At 41.1% G+C, this 20,577-nt stretch overlaps 1 protein-coding gene across 6 annotated transcripts in view; it reads right to left on the minus strand.

Moving 5' to 3' along the window:
• Positions 1-20,577, minus strand: part of LOC147015291 (uncharacterized) — a 299,609-nt gene that overhangs the window by 269,600 nt on the left and 9,432 nt on the right. For all 6 annotated transcript variants that reach the window (XM_085849901.1, XM_085849898.1, XM_085849899.1 and 3 more), the window contains exon 2: positions 19,190-19,280. In XM_085849901.1, coding sequence (XP_085706027.1) covers positions 19,190-19,225 — 36 coding nt within the window. In that variant the 5' untranslated portion in view covers positions 19,226-19,280. The remainder of the gene's footprint in view (positions 1-19,189; positions 19,281-20,577) is intronic.

Raw genomic sequence — 20,577 nt, forward strand, 5'->3', positions numbered from 1 at the left:
ATTAATCTCACGAAATATGTACAAATAAATCTCATGCCATGCCATATATTCATGCAAGTTAATAAAACACGTACTGTACAAGTTTAAGCCAGGTCAGTCTTTTAGGACAGCCACTGGTAACATGTAACCCAGTGCTCCCTGGAGCATGGTCAGGTTGTCGGCGACTAAACAGACACCCCTTCACTGGCTTTGCGAGTGGGAAGGGTGATTGTGACACACTGCCAGGACTAAAAACACCTGACAAAGGATGGATGAGCTCCCTTCAGGAGCCAATGGCCATCCATTACAGAGATGGTGACTCCTAAAAAACATCCAATGGGGTAGGAAAATATATTTTTCCACCTGGCCGAGTACAATGGTCCTGTGAAGAGGTTTCCTTGTTTCAGGACTCGGTGAAGGTTTTGCCAGTTTTTCCTCTTCTTCATGCTCTCTGTAGCCCTTCACATTTAATGGCTCTCAGCCTCGTTTAAGACAAATTAATATTAAAACAAAAAAAAAGAAGTTATATTTATCACTTGTGAGTGAACAAAATGGCTGAGAAATGTAGTTTGTAAAGTCTGTTTAAATGTGTCACAACCGACCAACAAACCAGCCAAGCAAAACTGCTTTATGGCCTTAAAGCCATTGGTGGAGTGACCTTGGTCTTGGGTATATATAATGATTCGTTCTCCGTCCCAGTGAAGCTGATCATTTCTTAGCCACAACAAAGAGCCTTCTTTGTCTATCCCCAGTCTATCCAACACTGTTTTTTTATACATGTGTATTTCCCTGCTATTTTATCATTCTTCCAGTTGCCAGTGTATATCTGTTGATACTTTTTTGTGTTTCTCTTTTTTGCAATCATTGGAGATGTATTTGTTGCTATTTCAGTTTCATGTGCAACATCTTCTGTCCACACCTGTCTTTGGAAAATCTTTGCTAGGTGGGTTAGGGATACCTTTATTGGCTCGCTGTCTTCGTGTTTGCATACAAATTGGGTTCAGAAGTCTGTCAAACTTTGTCACTCTGTGCACTTGGTTAAGCTCCATCAGTCTGCTACCTCCTTCCCATCTCGGCAGGTACATTCTCGGGATGCAATGATTTTTGTACAACATTTTGTAGGATAGTGAGGAGTTTTCTTGTTTTGATACTTAGTTTGTTGATTTCCACTTGTGGTCATTTTATTATGCCACAGCCGAATTGCAACAGTGGTAATTGCGAGTTGGTTTATAACTTTGATTTTGTTGTTTGGGGGGAGGTATGTTTTCAGTATCAGCCTCGTTCTTTGCTGGTATTCTTTGGAAATTGTTTTGCACATTTGCTTGTGACATATTTGGTGGCCCTCTTCTACTCCGAGGTATTTATATGATGCTACGTTTTCTAGTTCCTGTGTCGTATCTGGGTTGATTTTTATGTTATCCATTTTTGGTTGTCGGAATGTGTACTTGGCACACTTATCTCGGCCAAATTTCATTTGAATGTCTTTGGAGGCCGTTTCACAAATTTTGGTTGTTCTGGCAATTTTTCATCATTCGGTGTGAAAATTTAAAGCATCCATGTTCTGCATTTCCTCTCTATGGATGTTCTTTTATTTGAGGTCAGAGTATATCCATACCCTTGCTCATTAACAAGGTTGCTCAGTGGGTTCAGGGCCAGGCAAAACAAAAGGGGCGAAAGGTTGTCACCCTGAATGATCCCGCGTCATATCTTCACCCCTGGTATTTATATATTTTCTTCCAAGTGCTGTAACATAAATGTGTTCCAGGGCTCCATTGCTCATTTTAGTTTTTGAGTTTGGTCTTGTTTCGTAGTAGGTGGTGGATTGTTCAGTAGCATCCTCTTACATCCAATCTGTTCTGCCTCTATGCCTCATTGTTGTTGTTGATGTTGTTCAGCCCCAGACAGTTCTGCTTGAACAGGCCCGCAGCACGGAGATAGCACATCAATCTAGACAGACAGAGAGAGAGAGAGAGAGAGAGAGAGAGAGAGAGAGAGAGAGAGAGAGAGAGAGAGAGAGAGAGAGAGACACACAGAGAGAGAGAGAGAGAGAGAGAGAGAGAGAGAGAGAGAGAGAGAGAGAGAGAGAGAGAGAGAGAGAGAGAGAGAGAGAGAGAGAGAGAGAGAGGAGTGGGCCAGTCCATGGGGACCAACCAATCGGCACCAACTGTGACCACGTTACCCTGATAAATCTTGGCAACAGAGAAGAATGGGGAAGGTTTGGTGGCCAACTTGCATTGAGGGACCGCTACATTCACCACAAAGAGGCATCCCCGATATTTGCAGGCCTCCTTGTTGTGTTAGGTGGTGATGCATCATTTCTGTGACGATTCCCATTTGAACATTGTATGTTGTTGGAAGACATGTTATTGGTCTGTACTTGTGAGGTCGTTGGGTTTCTTCAGATATTGGGATGAGGAATGTGTTACTTCTGTGAGCCATTCATTACCTTTTCCTCTTGGATAAGTTTGTTGAATATTTGAGCGTAATGATTGTGGAGAACATCTAATTACTTTAGCCAGAAGTGCGGAATGTATTGAAACCCCCAGATGGTCTACTTGAATATTTTCTTCCACAAGAAGTTTGGAATAAGTACGGTTCAACAAAATTGTCCAAATAATTTAACCATAAACTGATTTTTCTTTTCTCCTTTAATGTGGAATATGGATCTAGTTTTCAGGGTTAAATGGGGCTTAGTTTAACATAGATATTTCAATTGTGCAAGTTCAACATAAATGTATGTAATAAGTGTATGCCCAAGCAGCATCGAGTGTTTTTGGGAGCTCCCCTCATCAACTCTCTCTAAATGGTCATGTCTAAGTGCCCACCTCTCCATATTTGTGTTTTATATGTTTTGTTTTGTTTTTACCATTGTGACCTGTCATTAAGTGTTTTCCTTTTCTCTTAAATACCAGCACTAAGGTTTCACATCACATACCCATGGCTCCACACAGCCCAGATACAGCACGGGCAGGTATGTGCTCATGGCAGCAAGCAGTCAAGTGCAACAAAAGAGATGAGAATGGGTTAGGTCCTCGTTGCATGGGCACTGGCTGTACAGGACCATGAGGCTCCAAGAAGGTGTGCACAATTTCCGCCGCCAATAAGCACGCAACGGGTGGTCCAAAGCGCGACTGCGAGTGGAAATCTCTATCTCTCGGTGTGTCCCTGAAGCCCTCTCCATAATCATTGCGGTCATCTAGATCCTTCCCCCAAGATATCGAGCCTTATCATCCCATTTGAGCTGCTCTTGCTGTGGGAGAACTTCCACCCCTTCATTGGCGGTTCCTCCCTCCTGCTGTCTAAGGTGCACTGTAATGCCAGGTGATCAGAAAGGCCCTCAAGTTGTGTGCCTTGGAGTAGTTTTGGCAACAAAATCAAGTGCGAGCAGGAACACTCGCCCCCCCCCCCCAAGTTATTTGTGTTCTGTCCTTTTTTTTTCTATGTTCTGTGAACCCCCACGAGTGAAATAAGTTAGATAAATAAGTGTGTCGTTGACACCGTGGGTCCGAGGGGTTATTTTATTTAATTAATTGGTTCCAGTCTGTGATATAATTGCTTGGGGCTATTTCTCTTCCCTCCTTCTCTAACCCATTAATTGGTAAAATAGAAGCTTGTGTTGATGAGAATCTGTGTGCTGTGGCCATTTGTGGGACTCGTGCATGCCCGTAGGTGTGTGCCCGTAGGTGCAAACAAAACAAAACAAAAAACTTTCAAACCGCATGCCAGAAAGAACCACACAGGCTGTTCCTTCGCTCTCACGTGCCCGTACGTGCGTGGCCGTACATGCAAAAAAAAAAACAACTTTCAAACCGCGTGCCAGAAACAACAAACACACAGGCCGTTCCTTCGCTCTCGTAAACAACGATTGCATTGGGGCATTGTGTTTAATAAAATCGAGAAAGTACAGAAATCAAGAAAGAAAGAATACAGTAAGTCGATAAATCAAGAAAAAAATCGAGAAAGAATACAGAAATCGTCACTGACTGGATTGGGGTATTGGGTTTAAGAAAATCGAGAAAGAAATCGAGAAAGTACAGAAATCGAGAAAGAAAGAATCGAGAAAGAATCGAGAAAGAATATAGTAATCGTCACTCTCCGGAAGTGAAGTCCTCACTGTCCGGAAGTTCGCATATGGCAGTTACGATTATTCGCAATTTATTCTTAATGGCCATTTATTCAATTAGCGCCAACGTATTTTACCTTTTCCCAATGTCATCGCAAGGAAAAACACAAAGACAAGAGGAAAGAGGAGAAAAAAAATGTGCAAAAAATAATTTACTTCCTGCTTCGGAGCATACCAGCAAATACCAAACCAATAAACCTTGTTCCTGGTCCACACGTTTTGCCTCGCCTAGTGTAAATAAATATCATTGTAGAAATGTTCCCAGCTCGTTTTTGTCTTTTCCTCCATTGGTCCAGCATGGTTCGGATCTGAGTTTAGCCGGGTCTTTATTCCTGATAATCCATTCCTTCTTGCCGGTACGTCCTTGGCAGTTCTGCTCAGCTGCATCCGATCCAGAAAGGTAGTTGGTACTCTACCGCAGTCGGTAGAGTGATCCAGTTTGGGCAAGGCGTACAGAGGGCGTGGTTCCCCGGTAGTTGAAATGGCATGGTTAATTAGGTAACTTGGTTCAAGACAGGAGGACCCTACGCCACGTGGTTGAGGTATTGGCGTCCACGGTCGGTTAAGCGACCGCCGAGTCACGGAATTATCCGTGAGCGACGGCCTACAATTCCGGGGAGTCTGGTGGGAATCGACGTAAATTCCCACACCTAGTGGTCGTCTCTCCGCCAGACCCTGGCCCGCAGCAATATATATATATATATATATATATAAAAATAAATATATATATATAAATATATAAATATATATATAAATATATATATAAATATATATATATATATAAATATATAAATAAATATATATATATAAATATATAAATATATATATAAATATATATATATATATAAATATATAAATATATATAAATATATATATATATATAAATATAAATATATATATATAAATATAAATATATATATATAAATATATATATATATATATATATATATATATATATATATATATATATATAAATATATATAAATATATATATAAATATATATATATAAATATATATATATATATATATATATATATATATATATATATATATATATATATATATAAATAAATATATATATAATGACTGCAACCCATCTCTGCTACTGCGTTGAGTTTAATCCACAATGTGCATGCACCAGATCCTTTGTAAAAGTTCATATAAAATCTTAACTGTAATAAAAAAAATTTAAACCACATGTAAGCAAATTAAGCAAAGGCGATCGTTTAAAACATATGCTTTCGAGCTCGGGTTGCCACATCAACATGTAAAATCAGCAGCACCCTTCGCTGTGCAGTAACTGCTGTATCAAACTTACAGCAGGGCTCGCTTTGGTTCAAGCTGCCATTTCTACTTTCTTGCACTGATCTCTGCAGCCATCACTCAATAGATCTATAATGTGGTGAGCAAGTTGCCAGCAAGAAGGAAAAGCCTTCTTTGGTATGAAGTGAGCTGTTATTTCAAGCCGTCTGTACATACTCTACACTCAAGGCATGCGTGACTGCCAGAACACCGAGTATGGCTCAAAGCTCAATCACAAATCATTCAAAGCCACAAGAAACCACACATATATTTCAAAAGTGTAATAGTAGGATTTTTACCCAAGTATTTTATCACCCAGGGAAACATAAGCCTTCCATTCCAGATTTTACGAATCCCTGCCAAGGCCTAAGCGGAGCCAAACAGCATGAGGTTTATTTTATGTCTTGCCCTTATTCTGCATTCAACAAAGGCTTAAGAATTATTACAACAAAGCCAGCTTTTACAGACACTGCCTCCTACCAATAGCCTGTGCGGGTCATGCAATAACGGAATTAGAGGGACTTATTCATTCAGGTAACTAATTTTTAACGGCGATCCAAAGCACATGGAAGAACTTGTCCACAAATCTTATGCAGGAATCGGACATTAGGAGACGATCTACTTTTACATGAATTACAAGGATATGTGGAGACAAAAGACAAAACAACGAGCAGTAATTGGGATTTGAATCCAGGATTCCAACCTCATGAGCTCAGTTGGGAATGGCAAACAGGGCGACTCTAATTAAAAGTGCTTAAAGTTTAACTCATTGTTAACAGCTGAAACAGGAAATCTTTCTTCTTTCTTTTTCAAAATTTAATTTTGCTTTAAAAACATTTATCAGGAAAAAAAATGCCGAATACATCAGAGACCCATCGCAGCATTAAAAGCTGTAATAATATAACTCTCACGCATCTTAATTTGTAAATATTAAGTACATATGTTGCTTCAGTGTATTTTAAATGTTTATTATTCATGATATAACTGACACATGGATACCCGAGATGATTCTTTTCTGTTCTTGCACATGGAAGCTTGGGTGCCAGGCAGCTATCATTTCTTGGAAGGGCAGCTGTGCCGCTGATGCTGTGCCCTTATACCTGTACACTGCGACTCATTTCGCCAACCTCGGAAGGATGACAGGCTGAGTTATCCCCACCTAATGTTAATTCAGCGGCCGACAGTGCTTGAACTCACGACCCTAAACCAGCCACCCTTGCCGCTAAACCAACACCAGGCACCTGAGATGATAACATCACAGTAGAATGTCAAGACAGGTTTTATTTTTTTAAACTATTATTTTCACGATAAGAACAATCATGACTCATCAGTGAGCCAATCTTCATTGTGCTGTAAAGTTTTTGCTGTTCCAACTGGTATTGCCATGAAGGGAACTATTTCAACATAAAAGCAAGTTTTATCAGCGTCGACAAATCACAAGTCAACAAATGCCAGTATAAAGTTGGCTTTCGGTTTACAAGATTTCCAGCCGTATCTTCACAATTGGATTCTCAAACCAACTTTGATGAGTTGGCTCAGAGTTGGAGTAGGAAGCACCACGGGGAGGGGGAGTAAATGTCCTGTTTTCCACTTTAGATTAACTTTGTGTTAAGGTGTACGAGAAGCGAACATAGAATTCTTCTTACATTCGATGCTGCAATTTCCAGTTACTTTGGCCTGGATTCGGGATCAGCGATCAAATAATGTAAATCACGATTAAAAATTATTTTTTGATGATGCGGGAGATATCTTTATTATAAAATTAGGTAGACTTAAAACTGCTAGAGTATTTACTCTAGTGTTTTGTTGTTAATTTTTTAGTCATAAAGGTGTGATTGGGTATACTATAGATCAAATTAATTATTTGTGCATTTCTATAACCGTGATAACACCACTGCATATCACCTCAACATTACCTTCAAAACAACAATAATTATTTGTGCATTTCTATAACCGTGATAACACTACTGCATATTACCTCAACAACTACACCGCCAAGAACAGGATAATATCTAAAAAAAAATATATCTTACCTCAACATTACCTTCACAACGATAACTACACCGCCTAGAACAGGATGTCTTCTAAAAAAAATATATTACCTCAGCATTACCTTCACAACGACAACTACACCGCCTCGAACAGGATCTCATCTAAAAAAAATTAATATAACCTCGGCATTACCTTCACAACAACTACACCGCCTTGAACAGGATCTCATCTGAAAAAATAAATATTACCTTCACAACAACAACACCACCAAGAACAGGATCTCACCTGAAAAAATAAATATTACCTCAACATTACCTTCACAACGACTACACCGACGAGAACAGGATCTCATCTGCAAAAATAAATATTACCTTAACATTACCTTCACAACGACACCGCCTAGAACAGGATCTCATCTAAAAAAATAAATATTCCCTTAACATTACCTTCACAACGACAACTACACCGCCGAGAACAGGATCTAATCTAAAAAATATATATATATATTACCTCAACATTACCTTTACAACAACAACTACACCGCCTAGAACAGGATCTCATCGAAAAAAATAAATATTACCTCAACATTACCTTCACAGCGACAACTACACCGCCGAGAACAGGATCTCATCTAAAAAAATAAATACTAGAAGCGAACGTAGAATTCTTCATACATTCGCTTCTGACTTTACCTATAACTTGTTGACAACTGTACACGCAATTTCCGGTTACTTCGGCCTGGATTCGGGATCAGCGATCAAATAATGTAAATCACGATTAAAAATTATTTTTTGATGATGCGGGAGATATCTTTATTAAAATCAGTGGAGGAAATATACACCATGTCTGATATTTGGGTCTTTCATGTCTCCGGCGATGCCTTTATCTCCTGGCATGCATCATTCCCCATGACAAAAAAAACCGAAAGCAAAAGGGTCATAGCCAATGACACGGATTCCAAATTGCCAGTGTATTGTGTTGTTGTTGTTGTTGTTGTTGTTGTTGTTGTTGTTTCCTATTCTCTCATGTGCACGCGTTAAGTATGAAGCTCACTACGTTCGCTATATATAGCTTACCATGGGGCACTCCTTCCAGAAGTAAAAATTATCCCTACCCCAAACTATTCAGTCAATTCTGTCCAACGTACAATTACCTTTTTAACAGTCGCTGCTGTTGTTTAACATTAAATTGAAATAAATTTGGAGGAAACCCAACGTCCTTCAGGCATTCTTTACATATTTCCCCCCAAGACTAATGGAACAGAGCAGTCTCGACTTGCTAGGCCTATAGGTCGGCCACAATGATCTTCAGGTAATAAAGGTGCTTAAATGAGTCTTTACACATGAATAATATATCCCATTTCCCTTCCGATCACTCTGGCCATCAGATTATATGTGGACTGCATATGGATTGTTACCTCTGCCACCAAAAGTGAAGGTTTCTCTGTTTGTGTACAGGATATCTCAAAAGTTGTGGACGGATTTGGATGAAACTTGATGGACACGTTGAATGTGTGACAAGGACAAACGGATTAAATTTTGGTGAAGATTCAGATCCGCATCTGATAATTTTTAAAGTGATTCTTCACCATTGAGAGATTGGGCCAAAAACGATATATTGCACGATATCCCAAAAAGTTGTGGACGGATTGGGATGAAACTTGGTGGACAGGTTGGGTGTGTGACAAGGACGAATTGATTAGATTTTGGTGAAGATCCGAATCCGGATCGACATACAAGGATTATTTAATTTTTAAAGTGATTCCTCGCCATTGACAGATCGGGCCAAAAACGATATGGTAGTGTATCGCATGATATTTCAAAAATGTATTGGGCCAGATATGTTCTCGTGGATCAGGCATTACGTGGCAGAGGTATGCGCTCCATCGAGTACCCTTCTAGTTTATTACTTTTATAGTGGGGCCTCATGTGTGATTTCTCCCGGCCATGGCCTCAAGTGTGACGTGCGACGTGTGATATTGCCCCTAACAGTCGCAAGCATTGTTTAATACATGCCTGAGGGAAATGTGGAGAAAACTGTACGTATACATGTATCGGTGTTAATACAAGTTTCCTTGCTCTTGAAACGATTTGCCCAACATCTAAAAGGTGCCCACATCAATGATGGAGTCGCTGAACACATTCTTTAAACACCTATGAATATCCCCTGGAACCCCTTCAATAAATGTGCTCTACTTCTTACGCACATATAACGGGACAGCAATTTTGAAAGTGTTGTGTGATGTTGTCATGTGATCCATCACATTGTCGCTCAAATTAAAATGGGCAGGACATACAAACCTTTCATTGCAATCTCACCTACAACGCTTTGGTTACGAACTGAAAAATAAGAAGCATTACTTTCGTACCGACTCTCGTGTATATATATATACTGCCAGGATAGCTCTAAGTTGTCTAGCCTGGATTTGAATGTTGACCAAGCTATAAACTGTTACCTTGGTATTTTGCATGCAGGACATGAAAACATCAATATCTGCACAGTCCATTGGAAGCACGTTAAGCCAGAGGACCTATCTGTTAGCACTGGTTGTGTTGGTTGATGTTAAATATCTCATGGCGTCTTTCTTGAAGAGTAGGCAAGTTACCACTGGCACTCTGATCCAAGTTTCAAATTGCCATCACTCTAAGTGGAATGTCAGATCTGGCCAGCCAGTTAGTGAAATAATTGTCCCAAAAAGGTTCCCTGGCCAACCCGACAAGAAGTTGGAAATAATTGGGAACATTTAAAGTCATTGTAGTAGAAGTAAACATTCTAGTTAATAACATATTTGGAGCCTTTAATATGATTGTCCACAGTACAATTTTTTAAAAAGATTTTAAAATAATAACAATAATAATATGTTGGCTTAAAACGAACTTCGACATCGGAGGAGGCCATGAGGCTCATCAAAGACTGCACTATAATCACCAACTTATGCACTATCGTTTTTAAATGCTGATCATCAAGCAAGAAAGCAAAATACCATTTTTGAAGTCTTTGGTTTGACTTGGCCAGGATTCAAACTGCCAACCTCCCAGACTCAGAGCGGAAGCTCTCACCATTACACCACCGAGTGGTGGTCCCTATATCCTTACCTTTCATCTTTCATTCACCGGCAAGACTGTAATGACTTTCAAAGCAATTTGGATCGACTTATAAAAGAAAAAGAAAAATCCAAAGTGTATTGATGGTTTTCCTAAAGCAGTATTTATTTTTGGAACTTATTTTGTAAAAGTCACAAGTAATCTATCTAAACTATCTCTAAACTAAAATAGCAAATAATCTATCTAAACATTTATGGTGAGATTTTTATAATCAGTCATATTTTAAATGAGATATTTCTCAGGGTGGCAAATGCATTCTCATCAGAGAACATGTCGCTCGATTTCTCTTTTGCTTTGTAGCATTTTAATGGCTATCGGAGTCAGAGTGGGTCGCTCATTAATTTGTCAAACAACCGAAGATGTTTCAGTGCTGTTCTGTTAATAATAGAGTTGGGAAATGTATTTATTTATTTTACAGTGATACAAGACTGGTGCATAAGGTTGAACATAAATCCTGCGCAGACCAAGAAGATTAGTAGACAACAGACAAATTAATGTAGCATATGAAATTTAAATTTGTGTATAACAGCATCATAAAATTTATGGTCTGATTGGAATTCCACACAAGCTCACCGCAAACTGGAATTCACATTTTAAAGAAAAATTAAGGATTATGGATCTGACGGTCCAACAGTATGGTGTAGAGTTATCACACATCCCTTTTAGCTGTCTAACCTGGATTCAACTCTCAGCTCAATTAACTGGTGTTTCACAGGTACGGGTGTTCAATTACAAAGTGCGATCTTTTGGATGAATGTTAAGTTGAGGACCCATCTGCAGGCATGAGTGAGTGGATATTAAAGACCTTAATAATAAATTTAATAAAGGATATTAAAGTAAATCCAAGGTGAGTTCTTGCCGACAACCTGAACAAAGTACAAATTCATACCCTAACCTACAGCGGACAGACATTTCATTAGTGGCACAATTACCATGGTCCTTTGAAAATCGAATTTGTATTTAAAGACCAATAGGCAAACAAACAAAAATCAAATAAATAAAATCTGTCGTCTATCTGTATGTTCGTGATTTTGCAAAGACCGCTGGGCCGCCAACCACTACATTTAGCACACAGAACAAGTCTGACCCGGAGATTGTACGATGTGTATTTTCATCCACCACACCAGCCGTTAAAGGCCACTTTTTCCTCTGCTTTTTCTTTCGATGCAATCTGATTGGCTAACAGCTATCACGTGACACAAAACACGGGGGAAGGCCAGCATATCCAATTTGCTGAGCTGTGTCTTCCACCCATTGGCTGAACAGCTGGCCTGACTCCACCCACAATTTTAACTCCACTAAATAATGGATTTGCCATTTTTTGTGCTGCGGTAAGCCGAAGCCATCTGATACGGTAACTAGTTTTCAGTATCCACAATCGCCATGCCTTCCCTATGTTTTCCCTTTATTGTAAAGCAAGCACGAGCCTATATATATATATATATATATATATATATATATATATATATATATATATATATATATATATATATATATATATATATATATATATATATATATATATATATATATATATATACACGCATACATACATTGGGTAGTCGATCTAGTGGAAAAAAAAAATGAGATTTTTTTTCTACCCTTATCATTATTTCCGTCGATATGTCTGTCTGTCTGTCTGTCTGTATGCATGTTGGGTAGTCGATCTCGTCGAAAAAAAAAAAATTTAAATATATATTTTTAAATTTGTTCTTCCCTTATTATCAGTATTTAAAATGGCGATTTCAGTTAATACAATGGCGATTTCGATGAAACTTGGTTGGTCAGTTCATACCATGACCTAGTTGTGTACAAATGAGAACCGTTGCTGTGAGCACCACTGTTGCCTAGCAACGGGACTTTGAAGTTTTTGAAAAAAATCATAAAAAAATTTTTTTTCGAAAATCAAAAAAAAAAAAAAAAAAAAAAAAAAAAAAATCGGGCCACGAGCGACTGTGGGCAGTACATTCAGCCATATTGTCAAAAATTTCCAGCCGATTCCTATGAAAACTGTCGGAGAAGATAGACTCTGAATGAACCCTCGTCGAAAACAATAAAAAAATGAAGTTCGTTATATCTCAGAGACTAGACTATGAGTCAGATATACATGAAACTGATATGGTAGGTTCGTGGTATGTCCTAGTGTGTGTGTGTGTGTGTGTGTGTGTGTGTGTGTGTGTGTGTGTGTGTGTGTGTGTGTGTGTGTGTGTGTGTGTGTGTGTGTGTGTGTGTGTGTGTGTGTGTGTGTGTGTATTGTTGCGAATTCGCGCCCGCCGGCGTTACGTGATTCGAATCGCGGCACGTCGCCCACCGGACGGACAATTCAGTCGTGACTCTCTCGGACCAACGCCGGGAGCTAGTCACGGGTGGGGGTTTAACCTCACCACGATCGTGCCAATTGCCCACCCGCGCAGGATAGGGTTGCTCGCCAAATTCGATCTACCTCAGTACCTGCGTGAATGGTCGACCGGGCGATCGCACCACGCCACAGGCCGACTCCAGACACGAACCGCTTAAGCGGTCCGTTCCGTGCTACAGTGATAACCGAGCGGTGTTATCGTCGGCCTCGACGGTTCCGATTAATTAATTATCGGGCGTATTAAGCCCACTAAGAACCCTTTACGTGAAGCAGGATGGAGGGTCAATTAAAAGGAAGGAGACGAAGCGAAGCGGGAAAAAAGTTCAACACAATGCAAATTTATTCCGCAGCACACGGAAAGCACGTATATACAGCCACAATAATCAAAATGCACATATAAAGCGAAAGCAAGAGTTAAACCGAATACGCGTACACACGGCAACACTTATACAGTTCTACTTTACAGACGGCACCAACACACATTTACTCAAAAGCAAAGGAAAGAAGCCACCCTCATAGACAAGACCGAACAAGTCCCACGAGACCGTTGCAGGTTACCTGCACCCTCGCGGTGCAATGGTGGGCGAGCTCTCTCCGGCGCTCCTTGTACGAACGCGCAGGTCCGCGCGACACAGCTGGCAGAGCGGCGCCTCCAGTCCGCGTCCCTCCGCGATGTCCGGACTCTCCACCGACTGCAAGCTCCAACGAGCGGGTCGCTCTACGGACCGCTTTTCCAAGACCCAGACGGGCAGAAGACCATGAACCGCCGACTGACACTAACTCTCACCGACCGCCCTGACCTCACTTCCTCCCAGCGGCACCTCCGTGCACCCTTTTATTTCCCCGGCACCCCGCCCCTCCCTTCGCGAAACGCAGTGGGGGGGGGGACATTCCACTAGAGAAATCGGGGTGGGAGTTGAGCTCCAACCGTCATTCTTGTTTACCAGGGAAATCGGGGTGGGAGTTGTTGTTGTTGTTCCCCTTTTGTGTTCGTGGAGATTTTGACGGTTGCTGGCGGAGTGGTGAGGATGGCGTGGTTGGCGAGAGGCAGGTGTGGTTGTGGTTGTTATGAAGCGGCGTTGTGGTTGGTGGTTGTTGTGTGATGGCAGTTGAAACGTGGTTGGTTCAAAATAAAGATAGAACAGAAAAACGGCTATTTCAAAGCGTCGCAGCCCGAATGAATCACATAAATTCCCTCTCGACAACGGATTTGGGGCTAACTACACATGTACTTAGAGATATCTCACCTACGGGCCCTTCATGGTGTAATGCGAATTTCCACAGCTGTAACAATACATACATGGTGGGATTCACAGCCCCTAAGAAGGCCCGAGCATGAATAAGCCTCAGCCTTTTGGACTTCAGCTCTCGAGCAAGGTTCATGCTTATACACTGCCTGGGAGTTTTTTTTCCAGGAGCGACCATTTTCCCTTGACAAATTTCTCCCCCACCTCTAAACCTTCACGTCTGTTGCACATGGAAGATTCACAGCTTCAACTTTGACGCCCTTGTGTGATCACTGGTGGTGCGAACAATCACAGACTTTTTTTACTGGTGCAAAAAATCAGAGATTTTTAGTCAAGAAGATATTTGGTGATGGGAACTATTTAATTTTCAGTCTCACTTTTTGGTGGAGGGTGATGAGAAAACTTGTGTCGAACTTGAACGATAAGCTGTTAATTTTGTATGCATTTTTGAATGTAACACACTCTGTTCATGCTCCCGCACCTCTGACCCTCCCCGTCTTGCACGGATGTTCCTTGGGACATCAAGCTCTTTGTGATGGGCTTCAAGCACAATAAATAGAGATTTCAACAGTGGCAACAGAAATCTTTCATGCAAACAGAATTCTCAATTAAACTTTCCATGGTAAACCTGCAGGTTTTCACGAATTACGGATATTGTGATACGGTGCAGGTTTGCAACAAAAGGTGTCATCAATACTTACCAATTCTTTCCGTTCGTAGAACGGGTATCCCAGCGAGTTATACATTTTTAAAAGGCTGATATGTATAAGCAAACAAAGTAGCGATTCATTTTTTGAGTCCATTTTTCATGTCCTCACCATGTTTTGTTCTTCAGTCTGTCTCTTACTCATTACTAGTTCAAATCTATATAAATATTTTCAAGTGTTTGTGCATTTGTATGTTACTCTTTCACGGTCGAATTGTAGCACCAAGAGTCCCCAAATTTTGCGTGTAGGAACTCTGTAACCTGGGCATGGTTTTAAGCGACCACACGTTGGCCTTGATGTCCGTCTTGAGGCCACAGAAGGCCTCAACAAAGTGCATGTTGGGATGTGGGTCAGGCAGTACTGCCATCGGCCCACAGGAAAAAAGGTAACCACCATGAGGCCAATAACTCCATCACTTTTTCAATGTCCAACACATCCTGAACCCCTACCAGGAAAAACTCACCCAGCACTGGGTAGCCCCTGCTTGTTCACTGTAATGTGGTGCAGCAGCCACCATTATGTATTTCTAAGTTGTGTTGCTCATGGTTCAGGAAGCTACTCTTTCAACAAATTTCATAGTTATTATTTAATAGTGTCTTCTCTGTTAAGTTTATGTTACAGAAAAGCATCAAGGGGTCTTAAAGACTTTTAAAGTGATAAATGTGGATGAAGAATCTGTATACAATATAATTATTTTTACAATGCACATGCACATTACATGAAGAGCAAGAATGTGACATTACCGACAACGACAAATTGGTCCACTCGATGAGATTTAAATCTGGTATCCCCACAGAATGAGGCAATCACTCAGGCACCAACACCAAACAGGATGATTCCAGGATAAAATTAATCCACAAAAATTGTGCACTTGCATATAAAGCAGTGCTTTATCAAAGTCAGAGGTAGCATACCAATACAGCAAGACAAGTCTGTTAGTCAGAAGCAATTACCTATCGGCCATACATTCATTGGACTGTCCAGGATAATCTTACTTAATTCAATATTCTGCAGTTGTGGTACACATAAACCTGCTCTCGAAATAGCACAGTTCAACAGACGACACTTTGATTCTGCATTCAAATTCCCGATTCATTCTAACGGACTATTACATCACAAACAACATGAACCATTTTATCTCTCATTACCTTCGCTACTGAAGGTAGAGGGAAGTTATGTTTTCACCCCTGTCCATTTGTCTGTCTGTTTGTCTATTCGCAGGATATCTCAAAAAGTTGTGGGTGGATTCAGATGAAATTTGGTGGATAGGTTGGGTGTGTGACAAGGATGAATTGGTTGGATTTTGGTGAACACCAGGATCCAGATACGAGAATTTTAAGTGATTCTTCATAATTGAGAGATTAGGGCCAAAAACCCTACATAGCCACGGTATCTCCAAAGGTTATAGATTTGGATAAAACTTGGGAGACAGGTTGGGTGGGTGACAAAGACTAATTGATTTGATTTTGGTGAGGATTCAGATCTTAGAATTGTTAAAGTGATTCTTCTCCAATTAGAGATTTCGGCAGAAAATATATATACATATATATATATATATATATATATATATATATATATATATATATATATATATATATATATATATATATATCTTCTTCTTCTTCTTTCGGCTGCTCCCGTTAGGGGTCGCCACAGCGGATCATCCGTGTGATCCGCATAGTGATTTGGCACATGTTTTACGCCGGATGCCCTTCCTGACGCAACCCTGGTTGCCTCTTACGACACAGGGATATATATATATATATATATATATATATATATATATATATATCTATATATATATATATATATATATATATATATATATAATGATATTTCAAAATGTTGTGGATGGATTCAGACAAAATATGGTGGACAGGTTGGATGTGTGAAAAGGACAAATTGATTCAATTTTGGTGAAGATCAGAATCCGGATGCAAGAATTTTTTAAAGTGATTCTTCGCCATTGAGAGATGGAGCCAAAACAATATATACCATGATATTTCAAAAAGTTGCAGGCGAGTGATGACAAAACTTGGTGGATGAGTTGATTCGATGAAAAGAATAAGCTGATTCAATTCTGGTTCAGGTCTGGATCCAGATCCGGCCTATCAATGGGATACAAAGATAAACTGCTCAGCCTGGAGAAGGTGTGCGCTCTACCGAGTTCCGTTCTCATGTATCATTGTGATCAGAATTTCGCAGGACTCTGACAAGATGTGTAGTCGTAGCTGGCATAGATCTGCATGACTGTTTATGTGTTGTTTGTCAGATAATTAGGACATTGGAAAGATTTTTGATTTGTGCTTCAAGGATGCAAAGTTCAGAAGAAAACAAAGCCAAAATAAACTATTTTTGTGTTTTCCAACTAAGGAAAAGCAAATCATGCAAGTCGGTTTGGAGCACAAGGTTACTCTTTTTGAAAAAGATGTAAACACAAGAATGTTATTTGTCTTCAATTTGGATGTTATGAAATATTACAAATTGGCACATGCAAGAAATCATCAGAAATGTCCTCATAAATCTGAATCGGAGAGAAATCAGAAGTTGCTCGACTCAAAACATCTCTTCAAAAAAAAAATAAAACTTCATACAAGTTCAGGGTTGAAGCATTATATGACAGTTTCTCAAGTCGTGATCTTTGGCAAGATATAAAATCTGCTAGTTTTTGGGTCATGAAGAGAAAATAAATCTTGGAGATTTCATCAAGTGTTGCTTTGCTCCTTGGTGTTGATTTGGTTGCCCTTTTCCAAGAGCAAAGAGAAACAACATTGATAATAAATCAATTTCCAGGAGCAAAAAGGAGAAGAATCTTCAATGTCTGAACAGGACTCCTAGCTTTTTAGAGACAGACTAAGCTATTTGCATAATGTGCAGATTCAAGGACAAGTCATAATGTCATTGTGGAGCTTTCAAAGGAGATTGGAGAGTTGAGAGGAGCTTTAGAGTTAGAGATGGGAAAGAAGTTAAGTTTTAGAAACATTAATCTTAACTTGATTACATTTGAACGACTAGGAAATCTTGTTCAAATCCGAAGTTAAAGAGGTGGCTGTGATAACGCGAGATGTAGATGGAGTGAGGGAAGATGGGGCAGATGGGAAAGACATGGAGGAATGTAATGTTGAGTCATAAGCATGCGAGTGCATTTGGTTATTTGTATAAGAAAGTAGGTCATTGATAAAAAGAACGAAGAGTGTTGGAGACAGAACGGGACCCTGAGGTACACCGCTGTTGATAGAGAAGGGGGTTGATGTTGAACCATCAACAATTACGGAGATAGAGCGGTCGGAGAGAAAGCTCGATATGAGAGAGCAGAGTGATGGATGAAAGCTGAAAGACGGAAGCTTGGATATCAGACCCCGATGCCAAACTCTGTCAAAGGCTTTTGAGATATCAAGGCCGACAACAAAGGATTCCCCAAAATCTCTCAAAGAAGAGGCCCAGAAATTCGTAATGCAAGAAAGGATATCACCTGTAGATCTTGACTTGCGAAAGCCGTATTGGTGGTCAGATAGAAGATTGTGAGATCAAGATGCTTGAGAAAATGGAAATTGAGAAGACATTCAAAGACTTTGGAAACGGTACAAGTCAGAGCAATAGGACGGTAGTTCGAAGGGTTTGAATGATCAACCTTCTTTAAAATAGGCTGTACTAAGGCATGTTTCCAGGTCAGAAGAAAAGCTTGGGTTTTTAAACATAAACGAAACAAACGAGCAAGCACGGGTGCAAGTTCTGAAGCACATTCCTTCAAGACACGAGGAGGAATGCCATCTCGTCCGTACGCCTGGCTTATGTCCAGAGAGAGGAGTATTTTTTGACTGCATGAAAAGAGATTATGGGAAGGGACATAGGATTGGTGAGGGGAGCATCAGAGGGTCATCCAGTGTGGAGTTAGAGGAGAAAAGAGAACCAAAAGGAGTTGCTTCATTAGTCGGAGAGACAGCGACAGCATCATCGGAATGGAAAAGCGAAAGAAAGATAGAGTGACAGAAGTTTGATATACTTTTAGCTGAGGACCGGAAAGATCTATTCGTGGACAAAGATGAGAGTTCGTCACATTTCTTTTGGATAAAGGAATACTTTGCCTCACGAATAACATGTTTATTAGCACATTATTCGCAAATTGAACCATATATAAAGATTCGCTTTCTTAAGATTGTGGGCATGGATTTGCTTTGATGCAAAATGCCTAATGTTGCAAGATGAAACACAGCTTAAATATTTTGTGCAAATCAATATACTAGGGTGTGGACAGAATTTCACATCAATCACATCCTCAAAGAGTAAACAAACCTCATGACAGAGATAACCACTGTATGGTAATACTAAGTAACAACCGCCACATGGGAACAGACCACTGACAATTGTTGCTTACCTCCGTTTTCTTAAACCTTGCACGAAGGCTTTTCATTTTCACACCCGTGCGAGCCGCCTAAATCAGGCCAATAGCGAGTAGAAGTGGAAGACTGTGAAAGAGAATGAAGCACAAGGGTAAAAAAAAAATAAAAAATCAATAATAAATGGGTGCAAAGAAAAAAAACACAGGAGGAAAGCTTCAAAATAAAAACACAGGAGCAGGGCTGAAAAGCAGGGATCAGAAACGAGGGAACAGGGACATAAAACAAAAAATGGCGGAGATGTGATCAAAAATGGGGGTAAAATTAACAAAAACGGGGTGAGGGGCTCACAAGTACGGGCGAGGAGCTCACGGGCGTGGGGCTCACAAGTACGGGCGAGGAGCTCACGGGCGTGGGGCTCACAAGTACGGGCGAGGAGCTCACGGGCGTGGGGCTCACAAGTACGGGCGAGGAGCTCACGGGCGTGGGGCTCACAAGTACGGGCGAGGAGCTCACGGGCGTGGGGCTCACAAGTACGGGCGAGGAGCTCATGGGCATGGGACACAAGCAGGTGTGCGGGTCTCACAAGCATGGGTGAGGAGCTCACGGGCATGGGGCTCACAAGCATGGGACTCACAAGCACGGGTGCGGGTCTCACAAGCATGGGCGAGGAGCTCACGGGTGTGGGGCTCACAAGCACGGGCGAGGGGCTCACAAGCACGGGGCTCACAAGCACGGGCGTGGGACTCACAAGCACAGGTGCGGGGCTCACAAGCACGGGTGAGGGGCTCACGGGCGTGGGGCTCACAAGTACGGGCGAGGAGCTCACGGGCGTGGGGCTCACAAGTACGGGCGAGGAGCTCATGGGCATGGGACACAAGCAGGTGTGCGGGTCTCACAAGCATGGGTGAGGAGCTCACGGGCATGGGGCTCACAAGCATGGGACTCACAAGCACGGGTGCGGGTCTCACAAGCATGGGCGAGGAGCTCACGGGTGTGGGGTTCACAAGCACGGGCGAGGGGCTCACAAGCACAGGTGCGGGGCTCACAAGCACGGGTGAGGGGCTCACAGGTGTGAGGCTCACAAGCACGGGCGTGGGGCTCACAAGCACGGGTGTGGGGCTCAAAAGCACGGGCGAGGTCTTCACAAGCACAGATAAGTCACACGATAAAAATCCAAGGTAAAGGTAGAACACAGTGAGAGTTTCAAGGAAATCAAGTTCACAGACAAGTGGTGGAATCTGTGCAAATGTAAGAACCATTTAAAATGTGTCCTTTTCACAGTGTGTGGGAGAGTTCAGTGAACAGCAACAACACAGCGTCGTTTCCAAGCACACACCAAGACGAAGGCTCAAAAAACAAATATTCCATGAGAACAGCAGCAGCTCACAAAGACATTCGAACCATGATCCCCATGATCATTCAT

Source organism: Eptatretus burgeri, chromosome 12 (assembly GCF_056783735.1).
Source record: "Eptatretus burgeri isolate ZD-2024b chromosome 12, Ebu_testis_v1, whole genome shotgun sequence".
Lineage (NCBI taxonomy): Eukaryota > Metazoa > Chordata > Myxini > Myxiniformes > Myxinidae > Eptatretus > Eptatretus burgeri.